The sequence below is a fragment of the Cyprinus carpio genome, chromosome B22 (assembly GCF_018340385.1).
Source record: "Cyprinus carpio isolate SPL01 chromosome B22, ASM1834038v1, whole genome shotgun sequence".
Lineage (NCBI taxonomy): Eukaryota > Metazoa > Chordata > Actinopteri > Cypriniformes > Cyprinidae > Cyprinus > Cyprinus carpio.
In genome coordinates this window covers 21708645-21733898 of record NC_056618.1, presented here as the reverse complement: position 1 = coordinate 21733898, position 25254 = coordinate 21708645, and the positions used below count along the sequence as shown (strand labels likewise).

General features: G+C 35.8%; 2 protein-coding genes across 2 annotated transcripts; one reads left to right on the top strand and one right to left on the bottom strand.

Moving 5' to 3' along the window:
* The first annotated feature begins 5917 nt into the window (after nucleotides 1-5917).
* LOC109083478 (transmembrane protein 121-like) lies at nucleotides 5918-9332 on the top strand. The gene has a single exon (XM_042749713.1). It carries the CDS (start codon nucleotides 7295-7297, stop codon nucleotides 8279-8281), a length of 987 nt encoding a protein of 328 aa, XP_042605647.1. The 5' UTR covers nucleotides 5918-7294; the 3' UTR covers nucleotides 8282-9332.
* Nucleotides 9333-21543: 12211 nt separating this feature from the next.
* Nucleotides 21544-24419, bottom strand: LOC109096668 (ribosomal RNA processing protein 36 homolog). The gene is made up of 8 exons (XM_042749315.1): nucleotides 24189-24419; nucleotides 23496-23860; nucleotides 23239-23374; nucleotides 22801-22867; nucleotides 22588-22692; nucleotides 22428-22502; nucleotides 22184-22301; nucleotides 21544-21952 (listed from the first exon to the last, which is right to left on the bottom strand). Exons 2-8 carry the CDS (start codon nucleotides 23803-23805, stop codon nucleotides 21774-21776), a joined length of 990 nt encoding a protein of 329 aa, XP_042605249.1. The 5' UTR covers nucleotides 23806-23860; nucleotides 24189-24419; the 3' UTR covers nucleotides 21544-21773.
* Nucleotides 24420-25254: the final 835 nt, after the last annotated feature.

Here is a 25254-nt window from a genome sequence, read left to right as displayed (position 1 = left end):
TAGAATCTACTGCGATTAATCAAGTAGGCTCGTTAAAAATAAACTGCCTGTGATGTGATGGTTCTCAACATCCACATGATTGCTTTACATTTAATTGCAGAGCAATAATCATAGACTTGGATGCTATTTATGCTGATATTGTCAATTTGAGGTGTCATTTACACTGCATGCATTTTTTATTTTTTTGTGTGTGTTTAAATGGAACAAAGCGCCGGAATCTTGAATTGCTTATTTAAAAGTTGAATTACTTTTAATATATTTTTTACTCCGTATTCTTTAGAAGTGCATAAACTGCACATTTTAGCATGGCCATATTAGCAAATTAGCAAGCCATATGGGCAGCATTGTGCACTGAATCAATATCAATAATCCAATAATTTGCTTTAACAATAAACAAACAACTATCTTTATCCTTAACTATGTATGTTGTCAAATGCATAGCCAGTCAGTAAGAATACAGTAACTGATCTCATTTGGGAAACAGACTACACTGGTTGCATTGCAAGTGTTTGATTCACTAAAAAGAACCGATTCATTTATAGTCATTCCTTCGGCAAACAGACTTACTTGTTTGAGCTGTGTGTGTTTGATTCACTAAAATGGCTGACTCATTAGAATAATTTGTTTGGGAAATTGACTGGTTGTGTTACATGCATTTGAGTCACTAAAAAACATTCATTACATTATTTCTTCACCAGACTGTTTGTGCTGTATGTTTTTGATTCACTCAAAAGAACCAGGTCATTAGAGTCCTTCGTTCGTGAGTCAGACTGGTTGCATAGCCAGACCTTCAGACTGACGGCTGAAGGTCTGGAATTCATGGCAGCTTTCATTGGCCAAGGCCCCCCCATGAGGCCGTTTGACTGACATGTCAAACAACCAATCACAGTTAGTTTCATTCAGCGGCACGTTTCGGGGTGTGGAAATGTCGCCAAAATAACAGACTGGAAAAAAGTAGGCCTAAGTCATGGAAAAAATGTCCAAAGATATATGCACATAGACCAACAGTTAAAAAAAAAAAAAAAAAAAACTCCCTATGCAAACAACCTATGTCATGCTATTCTAATCAGATATTCAGTGTTCAGACATTCTCTTCGATGCTCATCAGCAAATGGACTGATTCACGTATGGACCTACAATGTCTCCATAAACATGCTGGGAATTTATGAGATGAACCAATATGTTAACTTGCAGTTGCTAGCCATAAATCCAACAGAATGTGTTGACGAGTTATTATTGGAGAGAGAGGTACTGTACAGTAAGCTGCCTCTGTGGGTGAACCATTTGAAATGAAAGTCGATTTGCCTGAGGGCAACATAGTCTGCAATCTCCGTCTGCAGTTACCCAGGCAGAAACCAGAGACATCGAACTCCCACTCAGCTCACACACACATACACACCACACACACACAATCAAGTTATGTTAAATAATGCAGAGATATACTCCATTGCATGTGTACATGATGTATTTTTCTTAACTTGTGTAAGTATCTGTCTTTTGGTACTCTGTTCGGTGCCTGATAAGAAATTACAGAAAATCACTTAACAAATTGTGTATTTATTCACGTCTTTTAATCATATCACATTATATTACTAAAGCAAGTTTTCAGTTAGCCTTCAGTACACATTGTAAAAAATGATTTTTCGAAGTTGTAAATAAAACAAAGAAAATCAGAGTATGTTTTACAACAAAATACTGTTTCAGTCTTTCTATTCTGTTACTTGCCATTTCTTTGTAATTATTTAAAAGATTTATACTAGCAATTTTGAGTGAAAATTGTCCCAAAGTAAATCATATCCTAAACTGAATACTGTCTAGTAATACTTATTTGGTTTGAAACTTCACAACTTCACTTAATATTTTATGATATTTTGTTTAATTTTTTTGGACATCTGTCATGTCAACAAAAGTTTTAATGCATCAGTTCTTTAAAAATACCTTTGCTCTGCAGAAAAAAATATCAACATACAGGTCTAGAGGGTGAGTAAATAATTACAGACTCCTGATTTTTGGATGAGCTATTCCTTTAACAAGCCTCTACTGGATAGCTCTGTGGATTTGGGTGAAAACTTAAAGGAAGAAAAATGGTTGAGGGAGAGAGAGAGTGGGGAAGACGGAAGGAGAGAGGTACGTGGAACAGGTCTTATGCCCGGGGACAATTCTTCATGGTGACAGAGAAGTAGGCCACTGCTAAAAATGAACACTTGGAGCCTGATCTCTCTTACTCACAGATTCAAGAAAATAAATGCTTCTTCTGTGCGCACAAAGGGAAAAAAAAACAATCATTTTCTGCAGACACAATCATTCCTTTCATCGATAGACGGATAATTTCTGTACTTTTTGAACTCTGTGAGAGAAATCCACTAAGAAATTGTTGTGTTGTTTTTTGCACATGCTTTTGGAATTCTGGGGGGAAAAAAAGAATACCTGACAAAACCCTCAGGAAGTGACATCATTTTGGAGGGAAAAGAAATATACAAACCATCAGAAAGTATTACATTTACAATTATGCATTTAGCTCTACCACTGAGCCACAGGAACTTTACCAATGCATTTGATAAATTGTGTAATGTTTTAAAACAGTTTACACTTTTATGCAAGATCATTAAAAAAAAAAAAAAAATCTATTTCTATTTCCCATTTTTTTAAATATAATTTGAAAAATTGTAATTTGTGCTGAAATACTGAGTGTAAAAATTTATTATTATTATTGAACTTTGGCTTGCATAAAGTTGTCAACAGTCTGAATAATTGTATTATTTTTAACCATGCTTTAAATTTGTATTTTATTTTATTTATTTTTTTTTTTTTGTCAAAGCCAAACCAACTACCACAAAAAATGACACAATTGATCAAATGCATTGCTAATACTTTTGTGTAGTTGTTTTCCTACTAGATATTTTAAAATTCATTCCATGCTCACTTAATCAACATGGCTTCAGTCTTTAAAATTTGTGAGTTTAATATTTAATCCATTATAGAAACATGAAAATGCACTACACAGCAGGAATGATCCAGGCATTGTATGTGTGCGTTACTGCAGTACCAGCTCTTATTCCGAGTTTTAAGACTTCAAGGGCAAGATTTATTTAATGGGGCTCTCTGTAAGCAAACTCCTTGTAAGATTTACACGGCTTACATTAACACATCAGCAGAAGGCAGAAAACTTCTGTATTTCATCTTAGAGCATCCCGGTCCCATGTATAATGCATGTTCCTTAGGTCCTAGGACTTGTTATATTACTTTCACAGTTTATTGCTTCTCTGATCGAATACGATTACAGATGCTCCCAGTATGCATCTGCATCTCCCGGTATGGTGCAGTAATGAAATTATGCCTCCGTCTACACTACATAGAACATGCTCAGTGTCACTTGCAGTTACAGCTAGCAGATTTAATTAAGAGACATAAAGGGTATGTTTAGTTTCGTTACGCTACGGGGTGCAGTATATTATGCAGCAAGTTTGGGACTTGTAATTGCTCAGGTTAAGCAGAGAGTAATTTTGCACTCCTTGCCAAGTTTGTGTTGAAGTGGCTCATTAAACGAGACAAATGTGCTTTCGGAATGAAAAGTTTGGATGCAGCCCATTTGATTCCCTAGTTGGTGCATTTGATATGTTCGGAATGGCATATATTATATATAATATATATATATATATATATATATATATATATATATATATATATATATATATATATATATATATACATTACAGTAGCCTAGGTGTGCATTATGCAAATTTTGGCATAGAATATACTGGGAAGACTTACTAGATTTGCTAAAGTGTGCAGTACACATTTATATATTTTTTCAGACAGCCAAAAGTTAAGCATACTATAATTGCATTCAAATTTTGGTAGGCATTAAATTACCCAATAATATACTATATAAACCACTACACTATGCACACTGCACTGGGTACTGTATCCCACAATGCAATGCACACACTCTCACAAATGACCCATAAATAACAGCAACCACGTTTTTTTATTTTAAGTGTCTTTAATTGTAAAAATAGCAAAATTAAAACATTACCAGAATTGCTTTATAAACTACCAAAATTAAAATATGTCCAAAATTGCTTTAATAAATTACCAAAATTAAAAAAAAATGTACACAAAATTAAATTAAAAATGCAAAATAACTATTTTCAAAATTATAACTGCATGCAACATACTCAATTTTGCTTCATACATATACAGATATTTAAAATTCCTATCAGTGCCGTTTCTGTTTTACATACTACACAACAGCAGAGTGCAGTACATTAGTATGCCACTCTGAACAGACTCTTCTTAAGTTCATCTCACTCTGTTGAATCATTTATTAATGGTCATTTATGGCCATGTACTCAACTGAGTCTCTGTCTCACGGTGCTTGTGGATGGATGCACATTTTGACACATCGATGGTACAAACTACAATCTATCAGGCGATTCAGCCTACTGTAATAGATCTCAGTGGCACATTTCGATTTATTTTAATGAGTGGGCAGGGAAAGTGATCAAACACATCCAATTAACAAAGGCGAGAGATTTGCCTCGCATTGTTGGAACTAATGGTCTGGATTCTTGTCAAATATTCATGACTGTCTAACGCTCTGGTAATCTAAGTTGGGAGGACATTTATAAGTAACACGCTTTATAATTAACAACAAAGGCTCTGTGCATTTTTAATTGATTGTCGATCATTGTGGTGATTTGATTTGAAGGTTTATGACTAATTGCTGATATAATCAGAACATATAGAACAGACATGGAGTAACAGCCATAAAAAGCTTAGTTTGGTTCCAAATTTGCTCTAAAACACCTGTAATTTTGTGGTTCAGGTTTGCTTCGGTGAATTTAAACATGCAGGTAGATCTTTTGCTAACAAGGAAATCTTGTTATACTTTCCTCATTGCATGCTTATATCTCTATCAGAAATCTTTGTTCTTCCTTTTTAGTTCATAAATGAAAGCTTTCCCCTCAGCCCTGGAAACAAATCAAATTTTTACCTCTTTTTCCCCATTTCCATAATAGCTTGCATACGGTTTCCTCTTCACTTTGGAGAACCTCCCTAGTACGCACACAAACATCAACATATATATTAATCTGAAAAGCTAGCATCATTTTTGTGTCGGACATATTTTTGGCTACATTTTGCTATTACAGAAGTTTCATGTTGACTTTTGAAGAACCTATATATAATACCAAATTTATTCGTTATTCATACATTCTAAATCATTCACTTAAATATCTGGTGATGTAGTATGTTAGAATACTTACACAGCAAAGCATTTACTGAATAGAATACATTTCACTGGCAGACAGACAATTAAACATTTAGTTGAACTTTAGCGTTGGCTGAAGTTCACATTGTATTGTATTTGTACAATTTAAATTAATTAAAACATTAATATTTTACTACTAATTTTAATTCAGTACTTTAAACAATACTTCATACCATATTTCCGCAAAAGTATGCATTCAGTCGATCAAATGTGACAGTAAAGACATTTGTAATGTTACAAAAAAAGTTGAATTACTGTTTAATGTTTAAAGAAAAATCATGTTCTTTTGAACTATTTTTAAGAACTCTGACAAAAATGTATTATAATTTTTCACAAAACAAAAATATTAAGTAGCACAACTGTTTTCAACATTGAGTTGAAAAATAATAAAATGTTTCTTGAGCAGCAAATTATTATTATTTTACTGATTTCACCTTTATTTTAAATTAAATATAAATTCTTGAATTTTGCAAGACTTTTCACAAATAAGGGCTACAATCTAGACCAGCTATCTTTGTCCTGATGTTCTCAGTGGATGCTTCAGCATTGTGAAAACCTTCACTCGCTCTCTTTATTGTTTCAGTCACAGTTTCTCTGAGATTTCCTATATCAGATCAAAGTCCCCTGGACCACTGCACAGCTCATGATTTGAAGCAGAACTTCTGAAGAACTGAAGGTCTGATAAAGGGAATCTCTAAGAGAGGTATTGTATGTAGACCCATGGTCTAGTTGTGACAGCGCAGCTCTGATCAAATGAAAGCTTCACGCGGTCTTTATCTGTAGCTGTTGCTGAGCGTCCCTCTTTGACACCCAACGTCTGACTGCGCATAAGTGGAGGGGAGAAGAGAGAGGGAGGAGAGAAGAGAAAAACAGCAGGAGGAGGGTGAAATCTAACCACTCTATGTTGAGGAGCCACAGGCTGTGCACAGCACATTGCTCTGGAGTTTGAAAGGATGAAAGGGGGAAGATTGAGATTATCGCTGCAGAGATTTCGGAGGTGAGGGCAAGTGGAAACTTATTGACTTCTCTGGCGTCAATACTGGGGAGGAGATGAGAATAAAGGGATTTTAATCCACAGGAGGCACAGGACTGTTACTGTGGAGGAGTGCCGTGCTTTTAATCCTTCAGAAAAGAGGTCATTTTCTTATAGATAAACTTACTTTGAAATACTTTACCTTTCAAAACCAACATCGATTTTTGTGGGAGGGAGAGATCTGAGGATTGGATCGGATTTGAGACTTCGGGGCTTCAAAGACATCTTCTGCTGCAATTTTTCTGAGAAAAAACATGCATACGTAAACCACACGAAGACTTACTATTCAGTGCAATCTGGAATCATGAGCCTCATAGGAGAAGCATGTCAGCTGTAGTCTCATGTGCGGCGCTCTGAGGAATAGTGCTGGGAACGGATTCACTTCTGGCATAAAATGAGAAATTTATCACAGCCGATCATTCCTGACCCACTCTTTCAGAGAGCATGTGGTTTATTTCGCCTTCTCCTCTCGCGTTTGAAGCCGTGAGACTCTTCTTTGGAAAATAAGAGCCGGCGGTTGTGCTTACAGACCGGGAGAACTGAAATATTTAAGACTCTGGATGTGAACGATGCAATTAACGATTAATGAAAACCGAAGCGGCTGTATGCACAGGTTTCCTATGTTCACTCAGAGAACTGTGGGAGAGAGTTAAGGTGAGAGGACTAATGACTGACAGAGGAATCAGGTTAGCTGTGAGGTACTATGGAGTACATCCTGTGCATTAGCTTGTTTGCTTCTGGCTGAATTTAGAAACAGCAAGTGTGGCTCATTCTTGATCTTTTTCTCTTGCTTCCTCATTATTTCTTCCTCCCATCACGCCTCAGTTCGAGGAACAGGTTGCTGTGCTATTAAGCAGATTTAGATTAACTACTGTTTCCAGGACTGCTGTGCCTTTGGGATGAACAGTTAAGGCAACTCATATGGGTCTACAAAACTCTGATTGAACATTCAACCACCCATCATTTTTATCTTGTCTCTCATAATCAACATGGTCCCACCGCCCCCTTCCAACAAGCCACACGTTTGCCTTTCGTGTGTGCTTATCATGAGTAGCATGGCGCTGCTGGATGCCTACCTTGTGGAGCAGAATCAAGGTCCACGGAAGGTGGGCATCTGCATCATGGTGATGGTAGGGGACGTGTGTTTCCTCATTGTACTACGGTACATTGCGGTATGGGTCGGCGCTGAAGTACGAACCGCTAAACGCGGCTACGCCATGATTCTCTGGTTCTTCTACGTCTTTGTGCTGGAGATCAAGGTATACTTTGTCTACCAGAACTACAAGGCAGAAGGCGAGAGAGTGGACGCTCTTACCTGCAAGGCTTTTACGGTGCTGCTTTCCGTGTTTGTGCCGGGACTTTACGTTACGTTGGCAGCCATCGACCACATGGAATACGTTCGTCCGCTCAAGAAGAGGGAGGAGTTGAGGAGTCGGCTGTTCTGGGTTGTGGTGGATCTTCTCGACATCTTGGACATTCAGGCCAGCCTATGGGAGCCTCAGAGAAAAGGGCTCCCTCTATGGGTGGAGGGCCTTACTTTTTTCTACTGCTACATACTACTTCTGATTCTGCCGTGTGTGTCGCTAAGTGAAATTAGCATGCAAGGTGTGAACATTGTGCCGCACAAGATGTTGTTGTATCCCATTCTCAGTTTGGTCGCCATTAATTTTATTACGATTTTTATACGGGGAGGAAATATGGTGTTTTATAGGGACATCCGAGTGTCTGGAATACTAATGGGTAAGAACGTCCTCGCCATTGTCCTGAAAATGTGCAGCTTCGTGCAGTACCGGAGACACCTGCAGGAGGCGCCAACACATGTTCTCGCTCCAGAACTACAGAGGGATGCAGTGCCACAAAGTTCTCGAGGGGCAGTGCCAGTCGTAATGCCCATGCCCGTCACCATGCCAACTCCGCAGGTAGTCATACAAGATCTCACCACACTTCCTGAAGAGCCCGAACTTGAGGAAACATGACAAAAGGGGGAATAAAAAGAGTTTGCACTGAGGATACTTGGACAATGCACAACATGAACAGCTTTGAGATATTTTGTCCTAATGTTAATGTGGGTGTACACTGTGTGATTTCCTACTTTAAGAATGTTTCTTATCAGATTGTATGATGATGTTAATGATTGGATACATACCAGAATGTTCTGCACATAGGCCAGACATTTAGCTGCATTGACCTGGCATTTTAAAGCACCACTTAATAATTTTTTTGTCTTTTATTTCCCTGTAGAAATATATAAACATCCTTAAAACAAAATTCATTTAGGCTACTTAAAATTAATTTTTATATTTTGAATATTAATCCTACCGCACTGTTAAATTACTTTAACAGGGTAATGGCAAATAAATGTAATAAAAAAAAAGACGAAATATTGATAAAAAAAAAAAATCAGTGCAGTTCACATACCATTCTCAGTTTCAGAGCTAATCACAAATTTTTCCTTAAAAATGAAAAAAGACTGTGTAAGTATCTGACATCAAAAAAGTGGCAAAATTCATAGTGTGCACCCAAGTTTTAGTGAAAAATGTGATTAAAATCATTGATGAGATAAATTATTTGTGAAATGAAGACACAAGGCAGCTGTGGATCTGGGGTCCATTTATTTCCAGAAAAAAAAAAAACTCTTTAATTCTGGAATGTAATAGTTTATGAACATCATTAATTAACAAGTGGAATGCCAAGCAAATCACACTTGAAAGAACTCTCAGTGACCCGATGATTGTACAATAACAGACAGCTGCGAATATATCATCTATTTTCGTTCTTCCTGGTGGGTGTTATACATGTGGTACATTGTGTTTTTTTGCAGTAAAATCATCATATTTTTGCAGTCATTTAATAACTATGGTGAAAAGTTGTGTTTTGAAACAACTCATACTAGAATGCATTTCTGTTATCGCATTACAATGTGAATGATTTATATTTGATGGAATTATGCTTCATATATTCTTTGTTTTGATGTTTTATGAGAACCAAGTGGATGATATTTTGTTATTAAAACAATGTTTTTGTTGATATCTGACATTGTTTTTCTCTTTTTTAATGATGCTATGCCACCTAGCAATGCACCTAGCGACCTCTATTATTTGGAACTTCATCATCCCTTGTTCTTTTTGAGCAACAGTCTGCTAAAAGCACAAACATCCACAATGTGGGGAGCAAATCCAATCATGTTATTCAGTATGATTATTCCGTTCTTAAGGCTCTGAACTCTTATCTTGTCAGCTGAACATGATGATAAAAGGCAGCTTGTCTTTTTCTTCTACAAATCTAGAATTGGAGGCGGCTCAATTAAATAAAGTTGTCATAATCAAATGCAAATTTAGCAACGTTTCGTCTTCCACTCTTAAATTATTAGCTATTGTAAACTCACTCAAAATCTCTGAGGGCTTTCTATTTACATACAAAAATCTGAGCTCAGCCATACGCAGTATTTCAATAACAAGAAGTAAAAGACTGTGTGACTCGGGTGAATTAAAATGTTTCATGACAACGTATACCCACAGCTATAATTTTAGCATGTTGCTATAGCTACTGTTAGATTAGCACAGTCGACAAATATAGCACAAAGACCTGAAAATTCTCAGTAAATACACCTGACAGCTTCTTATTGCTTCAGTGACACCATATCTGCTTCTGTGCCAGATAGAAACACAAATATATAATTGCATATTTTTTACCTGTCAAGATAAGTAAATCGATACCAGTTCATCAAAGCAGTCTTTTTCAGTGAGTAATTTATGAGTGTTTATTTAATTTGCCATTTAATTTGTAGGGTGCTCTGTATCTAAATACAGAAATCCTCACACTTGATGAATACACATTTGAAAAAAATGACATCTTTCACTTCCCCTTGTTTACTTGAGTGAATGGGACTTGGTCTTTAAAGCTGCAAAAATCACAAAAAAGCACCATAAAAGTAGGTCAAATTGTGCGCTATATTTCAAGTCTTCTGAAGTCATATGGTAGCTTAGTGTTTTGAATCTCACACAACACAGTCTGTTTTTATTTCCGGCATACTGCACATTGCCAACTTAAATTACTTGTTTACTAAAATTGTATGCCAGAGTAAAATAAACTATAATAATAGAATTTTATTAAAAGACATTGATTAAAATGAAAAACTACCACTGTTTTAGACAGTAGTCCATTATTTTGAAAGAAGAAAAACATTCACTTTTTTTGGCGCCATTCCATAAGAATGCAGCAGAGATAAACTGCACACAAACCTGATCGGTTCTTATGAGTATTATCAATGTGGTACATTTTCGAGATCTGACAACCAGGTAAGCCTCTCACATGACCTCTAGAGGGTGCAAAGGACACTTTGAGAACCACTGGGTCGGGAAAGTTTCTTTGATATGAATATTTGTTAAAAAAAAATAAAAATTTTAACTACACTTAACGTTTAAGCTTAGTTGAAGCTTATTATTTATATCCATATTATTTGACTCCAAGGGCCCAAATGTGCACTACAGTATATGAAGACTGCATGATTTTCAAGCTGATCATAATTCACTGGATAAGGAATTACATTTTTTTTTTTTTTTTTACATATTTTGATTTTCTGTTGATTTAACTTATTTTAATCCTTGTCTTGAATAATTCTATGTTATCTTGTGGTCCCATTTGAAAGAACCAGTAAGCCAAACAGTGACAACAAAAACACTTTACCAGTTAGGTCTAAATCTAAATTGTTACAAATAGCAGACTGGCCAAATAGTTTTATAACCAATTGATAGCTGACCGCTGAAAAACCTTTTAAGTAACAACTTGGTGAGGCTGCTTGAGAATACAGCCCTCACGCCATGACGATAATAGCCCAATTACAGAAGCAAAATTGTGTGAGTTGTTATTTTGGACAGAGGGTGGTATTAAACACGCTGCTATTTGCCAAGAAAATGGAGGCCACTGCTGCACCAAGGGATTATGTGTCAGTCAGTCCTAATGTGGGTAAAAATGAAAAAATGGACTGTAAAGACATGGTGCAGCTGCCAGCAGTGCTCTAGCGCAGCTAACTACTAACCCGCAGCTGATAAACGCACCCAGAGGGAGCCATGAAAGTCAAAGTCAGAAATAGAGGACAGCATAAAAAAAAAGAAAGAAATATTCTCTTTGGGCATTCTGGATATGCACATATTAGTGTGATTCTGTGTGGATATAAGAAGTCTCAAGGCAGTGGAGTTCAGGATTTGAGAAAAGTTATCGGTATGCAGATAAATAGCTAGTAGGAGTGTGCGATGTTGACAAAAAAAATTATATCAATGTTTTTGGGGATTTTTTCAGCAACAATAATTAAAGGGGTGCTATTATGCTTTTTCACTTTTTCAACTTTAGTTCGTCTGTAATGTTGCTGTTTGAGCATAACTTCCACTTCCACTTCAAAAGGAGATATTTTATTTAACAGAAATCACTTTTCAAAAACTACAACGAATGACTCGTTTGGACTACAACGCATATTTTCCGGGATTTGTGATATCACAAAGATCGACGAATGGGACAAGACCTGGTTGAGTTGCACTAGAGAAGGCAACTAGTGTTATCATTATATCAGAGACACGGTAGCTTTCCCAAGGCAGATGAACTTAGAGTGGTTACAATCATCGCGCTCAAATTGATTTGATTTTTATGCAATATTTACACTGAAGCTCACAGCAGGTGACTATGGTAAGGGGCATGACATTTCTCGACCAGGTGCCAAATGGAGCCAATCACAACACACACTGACCCAGCTAACCAATCACAGCACAGACTGGCCCAGCTAACCAATCACAGCGCATTTCATATTTCAGAAGGCGGGCCTTCATTTGATACAGGAACTGTTCCAGCCGTTCATGCCAGACTGGGGAGAGAGAGGTGTTGTAATAATGTAAAATATGTGAAAAATGTTTTTCGAACAACCTAGTATGAGAGCCTGTTCTAGTACATCCCCAAAACAAAATCAAGACCTTGTAAAAAGAGCATAATAGGACCCCCTTAAAACGATATTTTGATTAGTGTGTTTTTATGAGCGAATAATGAGTGATTAATTGAATCACTCATTCAAATCAGTAAAGCCGATTCATTTAAAAACAAAGCAAATGGCTGTCTTTATGAATGGATTATTGAACAATTGACTCGTTAAAAACCAGATTCATTAAGGAATGAAGACGTGCAAATGTTCTGCTCCGCCTTGTTTGGAACTATTTCCGTTTGCAAAACAGAAAAAAAATCAGACCGTATTATGACTAAAATGTAACTCACTCAACATTAACTTCTTGTTTTTTTAACTGTTGCATAAAATTTATATCACATTTGCTCACACACTAATATTAGAAATAGAATAGAAAAACGGCACTCTTGTGTGATATTACTGAACTATATCATATCCTACAAATATAAAAAAACAAAAGCCCATACAGGGACATTTTTTGCTTACATTATATGAATTTTACATTAAAAAAATTATATCACTTCGCGATTGATAGCATTTGTTTAAAACTCGTCTGTGTACGCGGCTAATGAGAATTCACTCATAATCTGCGATGAAAACATAGAAAAGCTTTAACACACTTCCCCCACTGTGATTCAGAGCCGCTGGCACCTGTTGACAGAACCAGTGGGTGGCAATTAAGCTGCATTTGGAAGAACATGGCATTTCAACACACTGCGGCTGCAGTCATATACTGGAACAGCTTCAGCCGCATTTAATTGGACACATCATTATCTGTCGACACCGCATTTGGATTCTTGAATTATACAATTGTTGAGTTTTGTTCCCGCCACTGAACCTACAGGAGGTCTCAGTCCTCTTGTTTCCACTTCAATTAGTCTAACAATGCATTCAACTGGCCTCTTTGCCACCCCAGTGCCCAGACCTCCACACAAGACCAAAACAGAATGCGCCATCCAGACACTCTGCTTGTTTACTCAAGGATGCTGTCAATCTGTTACTCTGCTTAATTTACCATGACTATTTGGTAATTCAATAACTAACAATTTTCCTCTCTTAAAGTTTCTTATTAGCTCTTCTTAGCTGAGATTGTTTACTTCCCCAGGGATAATGTGGTTAGATAAATGCACCTGAGTGAGTGAATAGTACATAAACTAATATAAAAATGTTCAACATTTCAAGGTAAATTTTTAACAATTCTATATATTTTCATTTGAATAAGTAACCTGGAAAGTGTATATTTGCATGTCTGTGCATGTGTAGCTCTGCTATTACACACACTTTGGTGTTGATAATGTTCGATTTAAGGAGTCAACAATTAATTAATAAGTCCGAATAATTTTCACGAATTGACTCTTTTGAACAAACCAGCAATTCTGTGAAGGATAATTAGACCTACACCTTTGCATTATGTCCTAATCAAGCGGCAACCTCCTGCTCTCTCTCATGAAGCCAACAAGGAAGTCACTAAAACTGCAATTCATCGACTGGCCACCATAGGCAGACTTCAAAAGGGAGTCAATCCCATAGACTCCCCATGTTAAAATGTCCAACTTTACAGCAGAAAAAAAAAAAGTTTACATCTTGGTACAAAAAATGATTTTGGTCTATATAGCTAATTTTGCCCTTCATGACAACTGTGAGGGGGTGAATTTTTAGAAAAAAAATTTCATTTAAATTATATTAAGCCTTAAAGTTCTGCATAATTAAGGGCGTGGCCACTTGAGTGACAGGTGGATTGCTGCTGCTGACACTGCTGTCAAGCTAGGTGGGCATGGCTTCAGCAACCAGCTCCCGCCTTTTTGCCCATTTTCAATTATCCGGGAGTGACGCGCGGTGACGCGCTGCCAAGATGGTGATGGCCTGCTTTGCCCACTTTGAGGTTCAAAAACGCTCTTCAGAAAACTACGGGTAATATCACGGACACTACATCTATGTTTTTATACAGTCTATGGTCTTAATACATGCTTTAAACGTTAATACATTTCACCCTATTTCAGTTCAATGAGTCGGTTGGTTGTTTACTCGAGAGCCTCTCAGATCGATTTAGTTCGATTCGCATCGTGCAGGGCTGCGTTTAAGACGTTCTTAAAAATGATTGTATGACTGATCTTAATATTAAGGTCTGTTTCGCAAAAGCATCGTAACTTAAGTAGAACTTGAAAATCATCGTAGATCTATGAGTGCTCTGAAGTAATCGTAAAGCCCTAAGTGCATCGTAAGAAGATATATTTATGCGGTCACCTGCAGGACAATCGATTACACCTTTAACTTTATTCAAGTGCAATGTGATTATAATATAAGAATTTGATTGTACTTTATTGTACACTTTATTACTAGTTTTCATTTATAAATTAAATAATTAAATGTTTGTGAAAACGAGTTTGTGAAAGTATCGAATATTATATCCTTCAATCCTCCCAGTTACTGAAAATCATAAAAAGCCTACCGTCTGGAGAGCCATCACGGAAATCGGCAAAATACAAGGTAACTTTTTGTTTACACTCTTCAGCTATAGTGCGTTACCACTGTGAGAGCGTGAAGAGAAAAGTGTTCTGATTGGCTGAGAAGTTTTCTGAGGTGTTCTGTGATTGGTTGGCGCCGCATCACGTCCCATTTTTTTGTGTTCAGTGTATATGACAAATTGCTTGTCACTGCAATTTTGTTGCATCGCCACTTGTTATGACACGGTTTTCGTTATTTGAATGAAGCTCAAGATCTTATTTTCTTTTATTTACAATTATACAATGAGCCAAAAACTATTCAAACACGTTACACAGGCAACCTGGCTGAATTTCATTTCTATCCCCACATCTATCTCTGAAATAAGATATAGTAAAAACAGCTCTTACATATACACATCATGATGATCAAACCAGCAGATTATTTATAACAAATTACATAAAATAGTTGGTATTTTAAACAGTGAGCTGATTAACCAATGATACTTCTCCTAGAAGTTAAAAATAAGAGTAACATCACCATCGCAACACTGAGAAGCAGATGTCATTGCTGCCTCATACCTGAGGGAGTTCCTATGGCAACATGAGCCTCAGGTGATACCATTGCTGTTCTGATGCTCAAAAAAGAAATGCGAAAAGACTTAAAGAAGAGTCAACAATGAATCATGCTCTATGAGTACGGTTGTAAAAGCAATGTCTGTTTAAAAATCAACATTAAGCCACATTTGTAACCCCTTTTACTTCTATAAAGTAATGTTTTTCTGGGTGGAACATATGTGTGACTTCATTTAAGATGGATTGCAGTTTAATTTAAGGATGTCATAATACCATTCGCCTTTGTTTTTCCATATTTTCTTGCTACATTATCACTGTTGTCAGTGATTGCATTGTTTCATGGGTTGAAAGGCAATTCATTGCACCATTATCAGACATTATTTGATTAAAGTGTAATGCAGACACTTGAAGGCATATGGCCAGTTAATCAGTCTTTGGCTTTGTTCGTTCATTTTTAAAATTCATTTAGAATATAATTAAGCATCTTAATATTCCACACGCATTCATCCCATTGTTAACTCCATATGGGGCTTGTTTTATGCGGGGATATGAAATGAATATATCAGTGTCAAGACACAAAGCGGTCTGCCTTTGAATGTTAAACACTAAAAAAAATAATAATAATAATTAAACACTTTTGATAGTGTATAATTACTTTCCACTAGGTATAGAAGTCTAGATAAAAATTCAATAAAAATGATGGTTTCAGCTTAAACTGATTTGTTCAGTCCAGTGAGTGAAAGATGAATCAGTCACTCCATTTGTGCTTAAAAACATGTGAGAAAGACAGAGCCGCTGTGAAAAAAAAATTGTCATAGACTTGTTTACATTGTCAGAAGTACTTCTCTTGAGGATTCTTTCAAATTCCTTCGTCTTTCTGCATAAGATGTTTTGTACACATATCTGTCATATTAAACCCTGACATCGTTGCCTGATATGAATAAAAAAAAAAAGCTGAGGCATTGTGGGATGGCTTAGTTTGTTTTATGTAACCAAGCACCATTATATGCTCATGAGTTTACATGCTCCACGCGGAATCTGTAAGATGTTTAGTTAAAAGACAGACAGACAGAAAAAAGCTGAGGCATTGTGGGATGACGGATGATAGATAGATAGATAGAACTGCGTGTAAAGCCAGATTTTCTTTACTAATTATGGATTTTTCCTGATGGCCAAGGACGGTTGAGGTGACTGAATCGGCTTTGCTGTAAATGTCTGTTTGAAGTTGTAGAGGAGCTATCTTTTATTCTACAAAAAGGAGAATTAAATCAGACACTTTGTATGGTATGAATGCAGACAGAAAGATAATGAATCATGGATCTATGTCAAACATAATTACATATCCCAATATTATATGGAAAAGGAGAATTAAATAAGTAATAGCAACCACCCAGAACATTCGTGGTGATGTACATAATAACTCAGAAAGTACCCTAGCAACCCTGAAGATCCATAAGAATCCGTACAAAATACCATTGCAACTACATTGCAACCATGCACTTTGTTCTAAGATTTGGTAAGGTTTTCCTGGGCAAGCACAAGCTACATTTTCTAAAAATCTAGTTTTAGCATGTCTGTTTTATGCCGCCAGTGATGCAGAAATTACACAGACCTTTAAAGGGGTCATATGGTGTTGTTAAAAAGAACATTATTGCGACGGGACAAAAATATAAAACCCATTATAAATGTGATGTAAACATGATTTCTCTACGTGTCTTCTTTTGGAAGGCAAAAACAAAGTAGTTTTGCTTTCTCAATGAAACAGCGTCGCACACCTTGGCCTGGACAAAAATATAAAACCCATTGTAGTTTTGCTTTCTTGGTGGGATTGAGTGGGAAGAGTTGTGTTTTTTGTTTTTGATTGTAAGAGGGAGCGTCCGTTGGGCGTGGCCGGGACTTCTTTGCGTGAATTATGCAAATCTTCCCACATACTGATGTAGAGATGTGGGGGTGTGTTAGAACGAGCCATTTTAGGGGGGTGTGGATGAGTCTCAACTTTTATAAAGAATATCTCTTTGGATTTGAGACTTTAGTCTTTGCAACTTTACAGATCTTTTTTATTCACCAAGAGCTTGTAACACTCCAAAGAGAAAGGAAAATTTGAAATAGCATCATATGACCCCTTTAAATAAATTAGTCCTTTAGTTGTTCTTTGGCCCTTTTGGAAATCTAAAATTAAAGGAGAAATGTCAGGAAAGTCTGTTTCATGAATCTACAAGAGGTCTGTCTGAATAAGGAAAGATTTGTTGTATTTATATTTATGACTTTATATTTATGTGACCATATTGAATGCAAAGCCTAAATATTTCATTTCTTTTGTCCTGTGTTTCACACTCTAAGCTTAGTTGCTATGCAAATACAGACCTTTGTAAGTTTGCTGCCAATGGCATTGGGCTGATTAAACCAAATGCGATTTAACCTTCAAGTGTTTCAGCCTGAAATAACCATTTTATATTCAAGCAATATGGCTTTGCTTGGAACAGTGTTAAAAGTTCACCTGCACTTGCGATGTTCTTTTGTCAAACATCCAAGCTCAAATCCCTGATTACCAATGCAGTTAACTCTAACCTGACACAACATCAATCGCATCCGCACCATGTGGCATCCCTAAACGTGTCCTTGATTCCCCTCCACCACCTCATTTGTAAAATCCAAATATCCATAGTCATAAACAAATCTTTAGCCTTGGAAAGCAGACATGTGAGACTTGGGCAGCATCTCGAAAATCCACTTTCCCTCCGACGGTCATCAGATGGATAATATGACAGGCGAGAGAAACTGCAGGGTGCGGTAATTCAATCCAGGTGGCAGTTTGCTTCTCAGCACTCAGTTGGCTAATGTCATTACGGACAGGACTGTCGTAATGTGTCAGGGGACGAGGCGGAGGTGTCGCGGAGTCAGCGTCTGTAAGGCACACAGCTCCCTCCTCATTTAGCAGGAGATTTCCCAGCAGGCCACCCCTGAAATGGATTGTTGGCTCTTGGCAAGGCAAACCACTCTATCTTAGAAATCTTTAAGGGGAGAACTAAAAAAAAATAAAAAAAAAAATGAAAAGACGCTCTCTTTTGATTGTTAAGGTGTTAAAATGATCATCTGCTTGATGAAGAAGTTTGAAGTCAGAGTGATCCTACTTGTGAGTTAAGTGTGCACAAATGCCACTTTAAAGTTGTAATTACCAGTGGGAATCTTTGGCCTTTATGAGTTTAAGTTATTAATTACACACTTGTGGTGGAAAGATATTGGTATTGATCATAAGAAGTCATAATGCAAATTTAGACTGGACTACTTAGTTTGTAGGCCTTTACACATTAGTGAAAAAAGTGAAAAAACAAAAACAAAACAAACTGTACATTTCCCATTATCCAACATTTTTCCAATGGGACAATTTTACTGTCAATACATGCGTTGCATACATAGCATCCGTAATTAAAACTGGTAAATTCAAGTTTCATAATTATGACTTTGTGGTGATATTCATGTGCGTTTAACTGAGTTTAACAGAAATACTTAAATTGCTTTTGGCTTTGTTTTCCTAATGACATACTCTCTGTAGTCTTTGTACATCATATTTTCACACATTTCTTTTTGTTTGACTGTTCTCTATAGATCCCTCCTTTCCTCACACCTTTTTTTGTTTGTTTTTTTTGATTGCTGCGTGTTATTGGTCCAACTACTTTTCAGTCATTACCTTCAGCAAATATGAAAACGATAGGAAATCAAAGGCTAAACTCAGACATTTTAAGCAATTTAGAAATCCTGGCCAGGACATGTCTGGGAAAAATAAGTATGGTCACCCTATACACTTTGAATGCATGTTTTGCACTTCATTACATTGTACTGGCATAAAAAAAAAAAAAAAAAAAAAGGAATTATTAAATTGTTCGGCAAGTAATTTTGTTTCAACCGAAATCACTCTTTAATCATAAGTACAAATTTTCAAAGAATGATTTGAACACTGACCTTTGACCATGGTTTTGCAAAGTAGGATACATTTACATGTTGGTCCTGGGACAACATTACTATCACAGTATTAGAAATTAGGTTTGGGTGCATGTACGCCATTCTTATCAATCTATATTTCAAGGTTGAGGACTGAGATTGAGATTGATTCCTGGTATAACAAAAGTTGATTAATAGTCCTAAAATCACGTATCAACACGTTCTTTGTTTTGATGCCCTTTGGTGAGGTTTGAGTCTGGTGTGTTTCATTTCCCAATCCCACTCCACTCATTCCACTGTTGTATTCATAAATATGAAGACATCAACAAAGTGACAAGTTGGTAATAAAATGCAAATCTGTCCTCTGTGCCTATATTGCAAAAGAGTCTCGGGTTGCCTTGGGTTACTTCCCTGTGCACGAAGGAGTAGCAATATCATAACTCGTGGATTAATCGCTCCTTCGGGTGGCCCAACGGCCATAGAGCATATGACAAATGCTACAATCTTCTGTTTAGCCAAAGCGTCAGATTCTTTTTCATTAATACCGGAAATACGACTGCATCTTTAACAAGACAGATTTAGGATGAAAGGGAAAGGATTGTGTACTTTAGATTCCAAAGACAAGATTGCTAAAAGCCTCTGGTGACCCAAAGAAAGGAATTAACTGCAGAGAAATGACTCCAACATATAACCAAAGGTTACGGAAGGCCACTAATCCACCGTTCTGTATTCAAGTGAGGATGGTTTCAAACACAAAAGTCTTAGCTGGAGTGTCCTGCTTTGAAATCAAGCCCTTCTTAAAATTTGCAGACTGCATTAAATCCAACCCCTGAAGGGACATGATGGACTCTAGTTGCACATGGTCCAGCAGGTTAGGAAGATATATAGCCATGATAGTCCCATCCATTACTCAAGGATGCAAATTAAATGATTAAGTGAGGTCTTTACCCTTGTACAGCTTGAACCAAGGGGTGTTTTTCTCCAGCATTGCAAGGTTTTAGGAAATCCTTGCTACAAAGTGGGTTAATCCAGAAGAACACAGAAGAAGCTGAAAACTTAAAGGGGTCATAGGATGTTGCTAAAAAGAACATTATTTTGTGTATTTGGTGTAATGAAATGTGTTTATGCAGTTTAAGGTTCAAAAAACACATAATTCTCCACATACTGTATATTATTATTTCTCCTCTATGCCCCGCCTTTCTGAAACGCGTAGTTTTTTTTTTTTTTTTTTTAAAGATAATCGGTCTGAAAAGCGAGGTGTGCTCTGATTGTCCAGATATCAAGTGCGCTGTGATTGGCTGAATACCTCATGCGTGATATGTAAATGTTATGCCCCTTACTATAGTGTGATGCGTGTCCTGGTCAGAACACTGGCACGACGAGACAAAAGCAATAAAACCCATTATAAACTAGACATTTGTTGCATCCAGTGGGGATATAATTACAGATTATAATGACTTATTATAATGTCTTTTTTATGCATGGCATTGCATCGCGCCACGTAAACATAAAATCATGTCTGCATTTGTGACCGGAGAAACAACAAACAACAAGCTCTACTCTACACTGCTACTCGCATTTGAATCATCAGTGGCAAATTATTTAAATATTAAAACATACTTACAGGCTGTGAGTCAGAACAGCCGACATTGGAGTCTTCTCTCCCAGGATCAGGAAACTGTCCTCCATAAAATGCGCTGCACACATCTGAATATTTGGGTTGAATTGTTCTGGAACAATGTTGTACATACAACTTAACCACTGATTTCTTGTGGGGTTCTCTTTTGGGAAACCAAACAAAGTATTTTCACTTTCACAAAGAAACACACAGCGTCTGTGTTTAACACTCCAAAGAGAAAGGAAAATTTTAAATCGCATCATATGACCCCTTTAAGGATTAAACAATGTCACTGTTGAAAAATGTGATTTCTTGAGCAGGGTGCTTGCTGCTCGTGTCTTAATCACAGCAAATTCAAGATACGCCCATCTTCGAAACCCCATGGAGTCACCACAAACAACCTTGGCCTAAACAGGCTGTAAATGGGTCATGATCTAGACGAAAGAGAAATATTTTTGGATTTTGAGAGGGCAGATATAATGCAAGCTGACTCATCTTGTTGATGGATGTCTGTATAAACGGGTTTATGTCTAGTGCCCTTGAGGTCAAAAAATTGGATTAACGTCATACGGTGGCAGTTCAGATAGTTGATTTTCTGCATATTAACTTCTGCTGGCTTGGAACTGAGGTTTGCTGAGGCAAAAAATTAGGTTTATGCAGATTCTTCATTTGAAGAATCAGTAGCTCCATCTTGTGGTAAATAATAGGGGCGTCAGAGAATAAATGTAAGATTTTATTTAAAGAAAATATAATGGATAATGGATACTTAAGATAAACATCTTAAATGTCAAACCTGTTAACAAAACACATCGTAATCCATAACTGTGCAAACGTAGGTGAAATGTACACTTCAAATCATACCAAATCTGCTTTTAACATCATAGTCCAGCAGGATTTACTTTTCAGCAGACGTCATTCTGCATTATGTCACACACAGACAAATAACCAACTCAAGGTGCCACAGATGAGCCATAATTGGTCCATATTTGGCGTTTCTTGTGCTGATTGGGCAACTTTTTGCGATCTTTTGTGGCGTTACGCTTCCTCTTCTTACTCAAGAAGTTCTCCAGTTTCCCGCTCTTTTTCAGCTCGCTGTACTTCTCAGCCAATTCCAGCTTTTTCATGTCAGCTGTAGAAGTGTTTTAAAGTTGTTATAAACTTCAAAATCATCATAATACCATATATTATTTGATGTGTTTTTTTAAAGAACACATAGTTATGAACACTGGTGCTCAAAAAACTGACTAGTAGGACATTCACCAACAAATGTTCTTATAAAAAAGAACTTCTAAATGTACTTCAAATATATGTGAACAAGGTAAAAAGTCATGAAACCGGATAAGAACAAAGACAGATTTACATTTCTTTAGGTAGAAAGGTTTGTGTCCCTGGCCAACCAGCTCTCTCTGTTTCCGCTTGAACTGAAGTTCCTTTTCTTTTTCCTGCTCTTGCCTCTGTCGGGCTCTCTGCTGGTTTTCCTGTTGTACACACACACACACGGATTAGACATAAAGCACATCATAAGCTGCAATATTAAGGTCATCACAACTGTAATGATGTTTTATATAGCTTTCTTTAAATTATTTAAGTTTAAAGTGTTGTACCATTCTTTTAAGCAAGGCCTTCAGTTCTTCCTTTCGAGAGTCTGATTTGGCTTTCTTGAGTTTCTTCCTCACTATCTGAAACAAACAGCGGTGGGCATAAAAATAATGCATATAATGAAAACAAACAGGAATCAGTAAGGCATTTTAGAATTTTACAGACTTTTGTTTCCTTTTCTCGGATGTCATTAATGAATCTGTACGTCTTATTAAAAATTTCAGGCTTGTATTCCCCGGAGAGGTCATCAAAGCGAGGGTCCCTTGAAATCTGAAAAAGTAATGTTTAAAAAGTGAAAAATCAGGTCTTCACAGTTTGTTCAAATACCTAAGCCTAAGTATGAGCAATCATTAATTAAAAAAAAATCCTGAAACGCACCCTTTTCTTAACAGGAACCACTTTTCGGAGGAAAGGCACATGTTTCTTTGCAGAAATCTCTTGAGGTCTAAGAAACATATCGTTTTTAGACAAATCATAAGCAAAAACCAGCTATACAAAATAACTTTAACTCACATACATGATTATATTTTTAGCATGATGCACCACTAAAAACAGTTATCAAAAGTGGTTAAATATTTAAAAAGCCTAGCTGAGCAGGGCAGTGTTGTTATTGGTAACTAAAACTATTAAAAATTAATTTCCATTAACTGAAATGAAACAAATCTAATAGAATGTTAATATTATGAATGTGAAAACTTGGACATGCTGCCTTGACAACTAACTGAAATGAAAAACAAGTGTAAAAAAGCAAAATCGAAACATGGATAAATCCTATAATAATTAAGCGATGGAAATAACACTAAACACTGCAGGTACTTGTGTTTATTTAATCGTTTCATGGGCTCGGTTTTCTTCTGAGTCTTTGTGGCACCATAAGCGATTTTATTGTATGCTTTTGTTCCAACTTTATTCTGTAGCTTCATGATCTCCTCAAAGGACATGGTCGACAATTCTACACAAAAACAAAGACATGAGAGTAAATGTAAAATTGCTCTTTTAAACAGCATCAGCAGTTAAATATTAACTTAAAATGACAAAACCATTGCCAGGGTTACATAAATATCTGATCGTACCTTTTTTAAGGTTTCCCTCCGTGTGTGATGGGTCATTGCTGACTCCTTCATCTTCAGGGTTACTATCTGCTTCATCTTCATCACTCCCTGACTCATCTTCATCACCATTGTCTTCATCCTCTTCAGGTTCAGCTTCGTCTTCCTCTGAAGATGCATCTTCATCTCTCATTTCCTCTTCATCCTCTGCTGAAGTTTGCATTGTGCTCTTTTTACTAAGTAAAGCAAAGTTTCTCTCCATCTCTAAAACGTCCTCTTCATCATCCGAACTCTGATGTTCCATTTCAGCCGGACTCTTTGTTGATTTAGGCATTATGTTTTGGTTTTTGTCCTTTTTTAATCTTACTTTTATGTAGCTTGTCTATGAGCTGTAGAAGTTAAGCATTGTTACGTAATTAAAAGGACGAAATTTAAGAACATATAAAATGAAATATGCAAATAAATCGATTTAACGTTAACTTACTTGTTAATAATTACTTAAGATCAATAAAATGAATTCTGATTAATCTTTTTAATGCATTAAAACTGGTCTGAATAAGGTTGCGTCAAGTACAAAATTATGATATCAAATTATAGATTTATTTATACATGGCAATATGAATGTCCTGTTGTCATTCAACTACGTTACAGTAAGCAATATATGAAAAGCTTCCCTAAAACGTTAAAATTGTTTATTAGTATATTGCTCGTACTTACCGTGGTGTTGTTTTTATTCAGACATCTGTGCCTTGGTAAAACAGACAAACATTCCGATAGAATGAAGAAAATCTTAACAAGACATGCTTTTTAAAGATGTAACGTAGTGCCACTTGACGTGAAGAACAAAAATGCGAACAATTATTGTCATAGAACTAGCAGAGATGAATATTAGCAAGAAATGCGCTTCCCATTCGCACGTGGAAGTGTGAGAACAGCGCATGCGCGTCACAACACGCCTATCAAAATAAAAGTCCCAGTTTATTTATATTTTTTGTAAAACAAATTTTTAGACGCTTTGATATTAGCGTTTATTGCATTTAATACGATAGCTTTGTAAATTCATTCATAATAATCAGGATTATAGCCAAATAATAATAATAATAATAAAAAGGTAAGAATTATATTAACAGTGTCTTGAAATTAAATGTAATATAAAGATAGATTAAATTCTAATTTTAGTTTCCAGAATAACGTTCTAAATGAAGTCATTTAATTCACACACACACACACACACACACACACACACACACACATTTAATATATAAATTAAATGACTTCATATATATATATATATATATATATATATATATATATATAAAAATAATAATATATATATATATATACATACATATATTTAAATTAAATGATTACATATATTTAATATTATATATATATAAATAAATGACTTCATATATATATATTTAATATTTATATTTAATATATATTTAAATTAAATGACTTCATATATATATATATATATATATATATATATATATATATATATATATATATATATTTAAATTAAATGACTACATATATATATAATATATATATATATATATATATATATATATATATTATATATATATATATATATATATATATATTTCTTAGACTTTCAAAACAATAAAGAGAGAGACAATAAATTTTGAGATTAAATGTAACTACCAGGATTTCATTTATTTTATTATTATTATTATTATTATTATTATTATTATTATTATTATTATTATGTTTTTTTAACATTTACAACTTAAATACAAAAATAATTATATTGATCAGA

Excerpts from the sequence above, each read along its gene's own strand:
- LOC109083478 (XM_042749713.1), top strand. The coding sequence starts at position 7,295 with ATGGTCCCACCGCCCCCTTCCAACAAGCCACACGTTTGCCTTTCGTGT.
- LOC109096668 (XM_042749315.1), bottom strand. The coding sequence starts at position 23,805 with ATGCCTAAATCAACAAAGAGTCCGGCTGAAATGGAACATCAGAGTTCG. Across the intron at positions 22,693-22,800 it reads TGGTTCCTGTTAAGAAAAGG|ATTTCAAGGGACCCTCGCTT; the intron begins GTGCGTTTCAGG and ends TTACTTTTTCAG. Across the intron at positions 22,302-22,427 it reads AGGCCTTGCTTAAAAGAATG|GAAAACCAGCAGAGAGCCCG; the intron begins GTACAACACTTT and ends TGTGTACAACAG.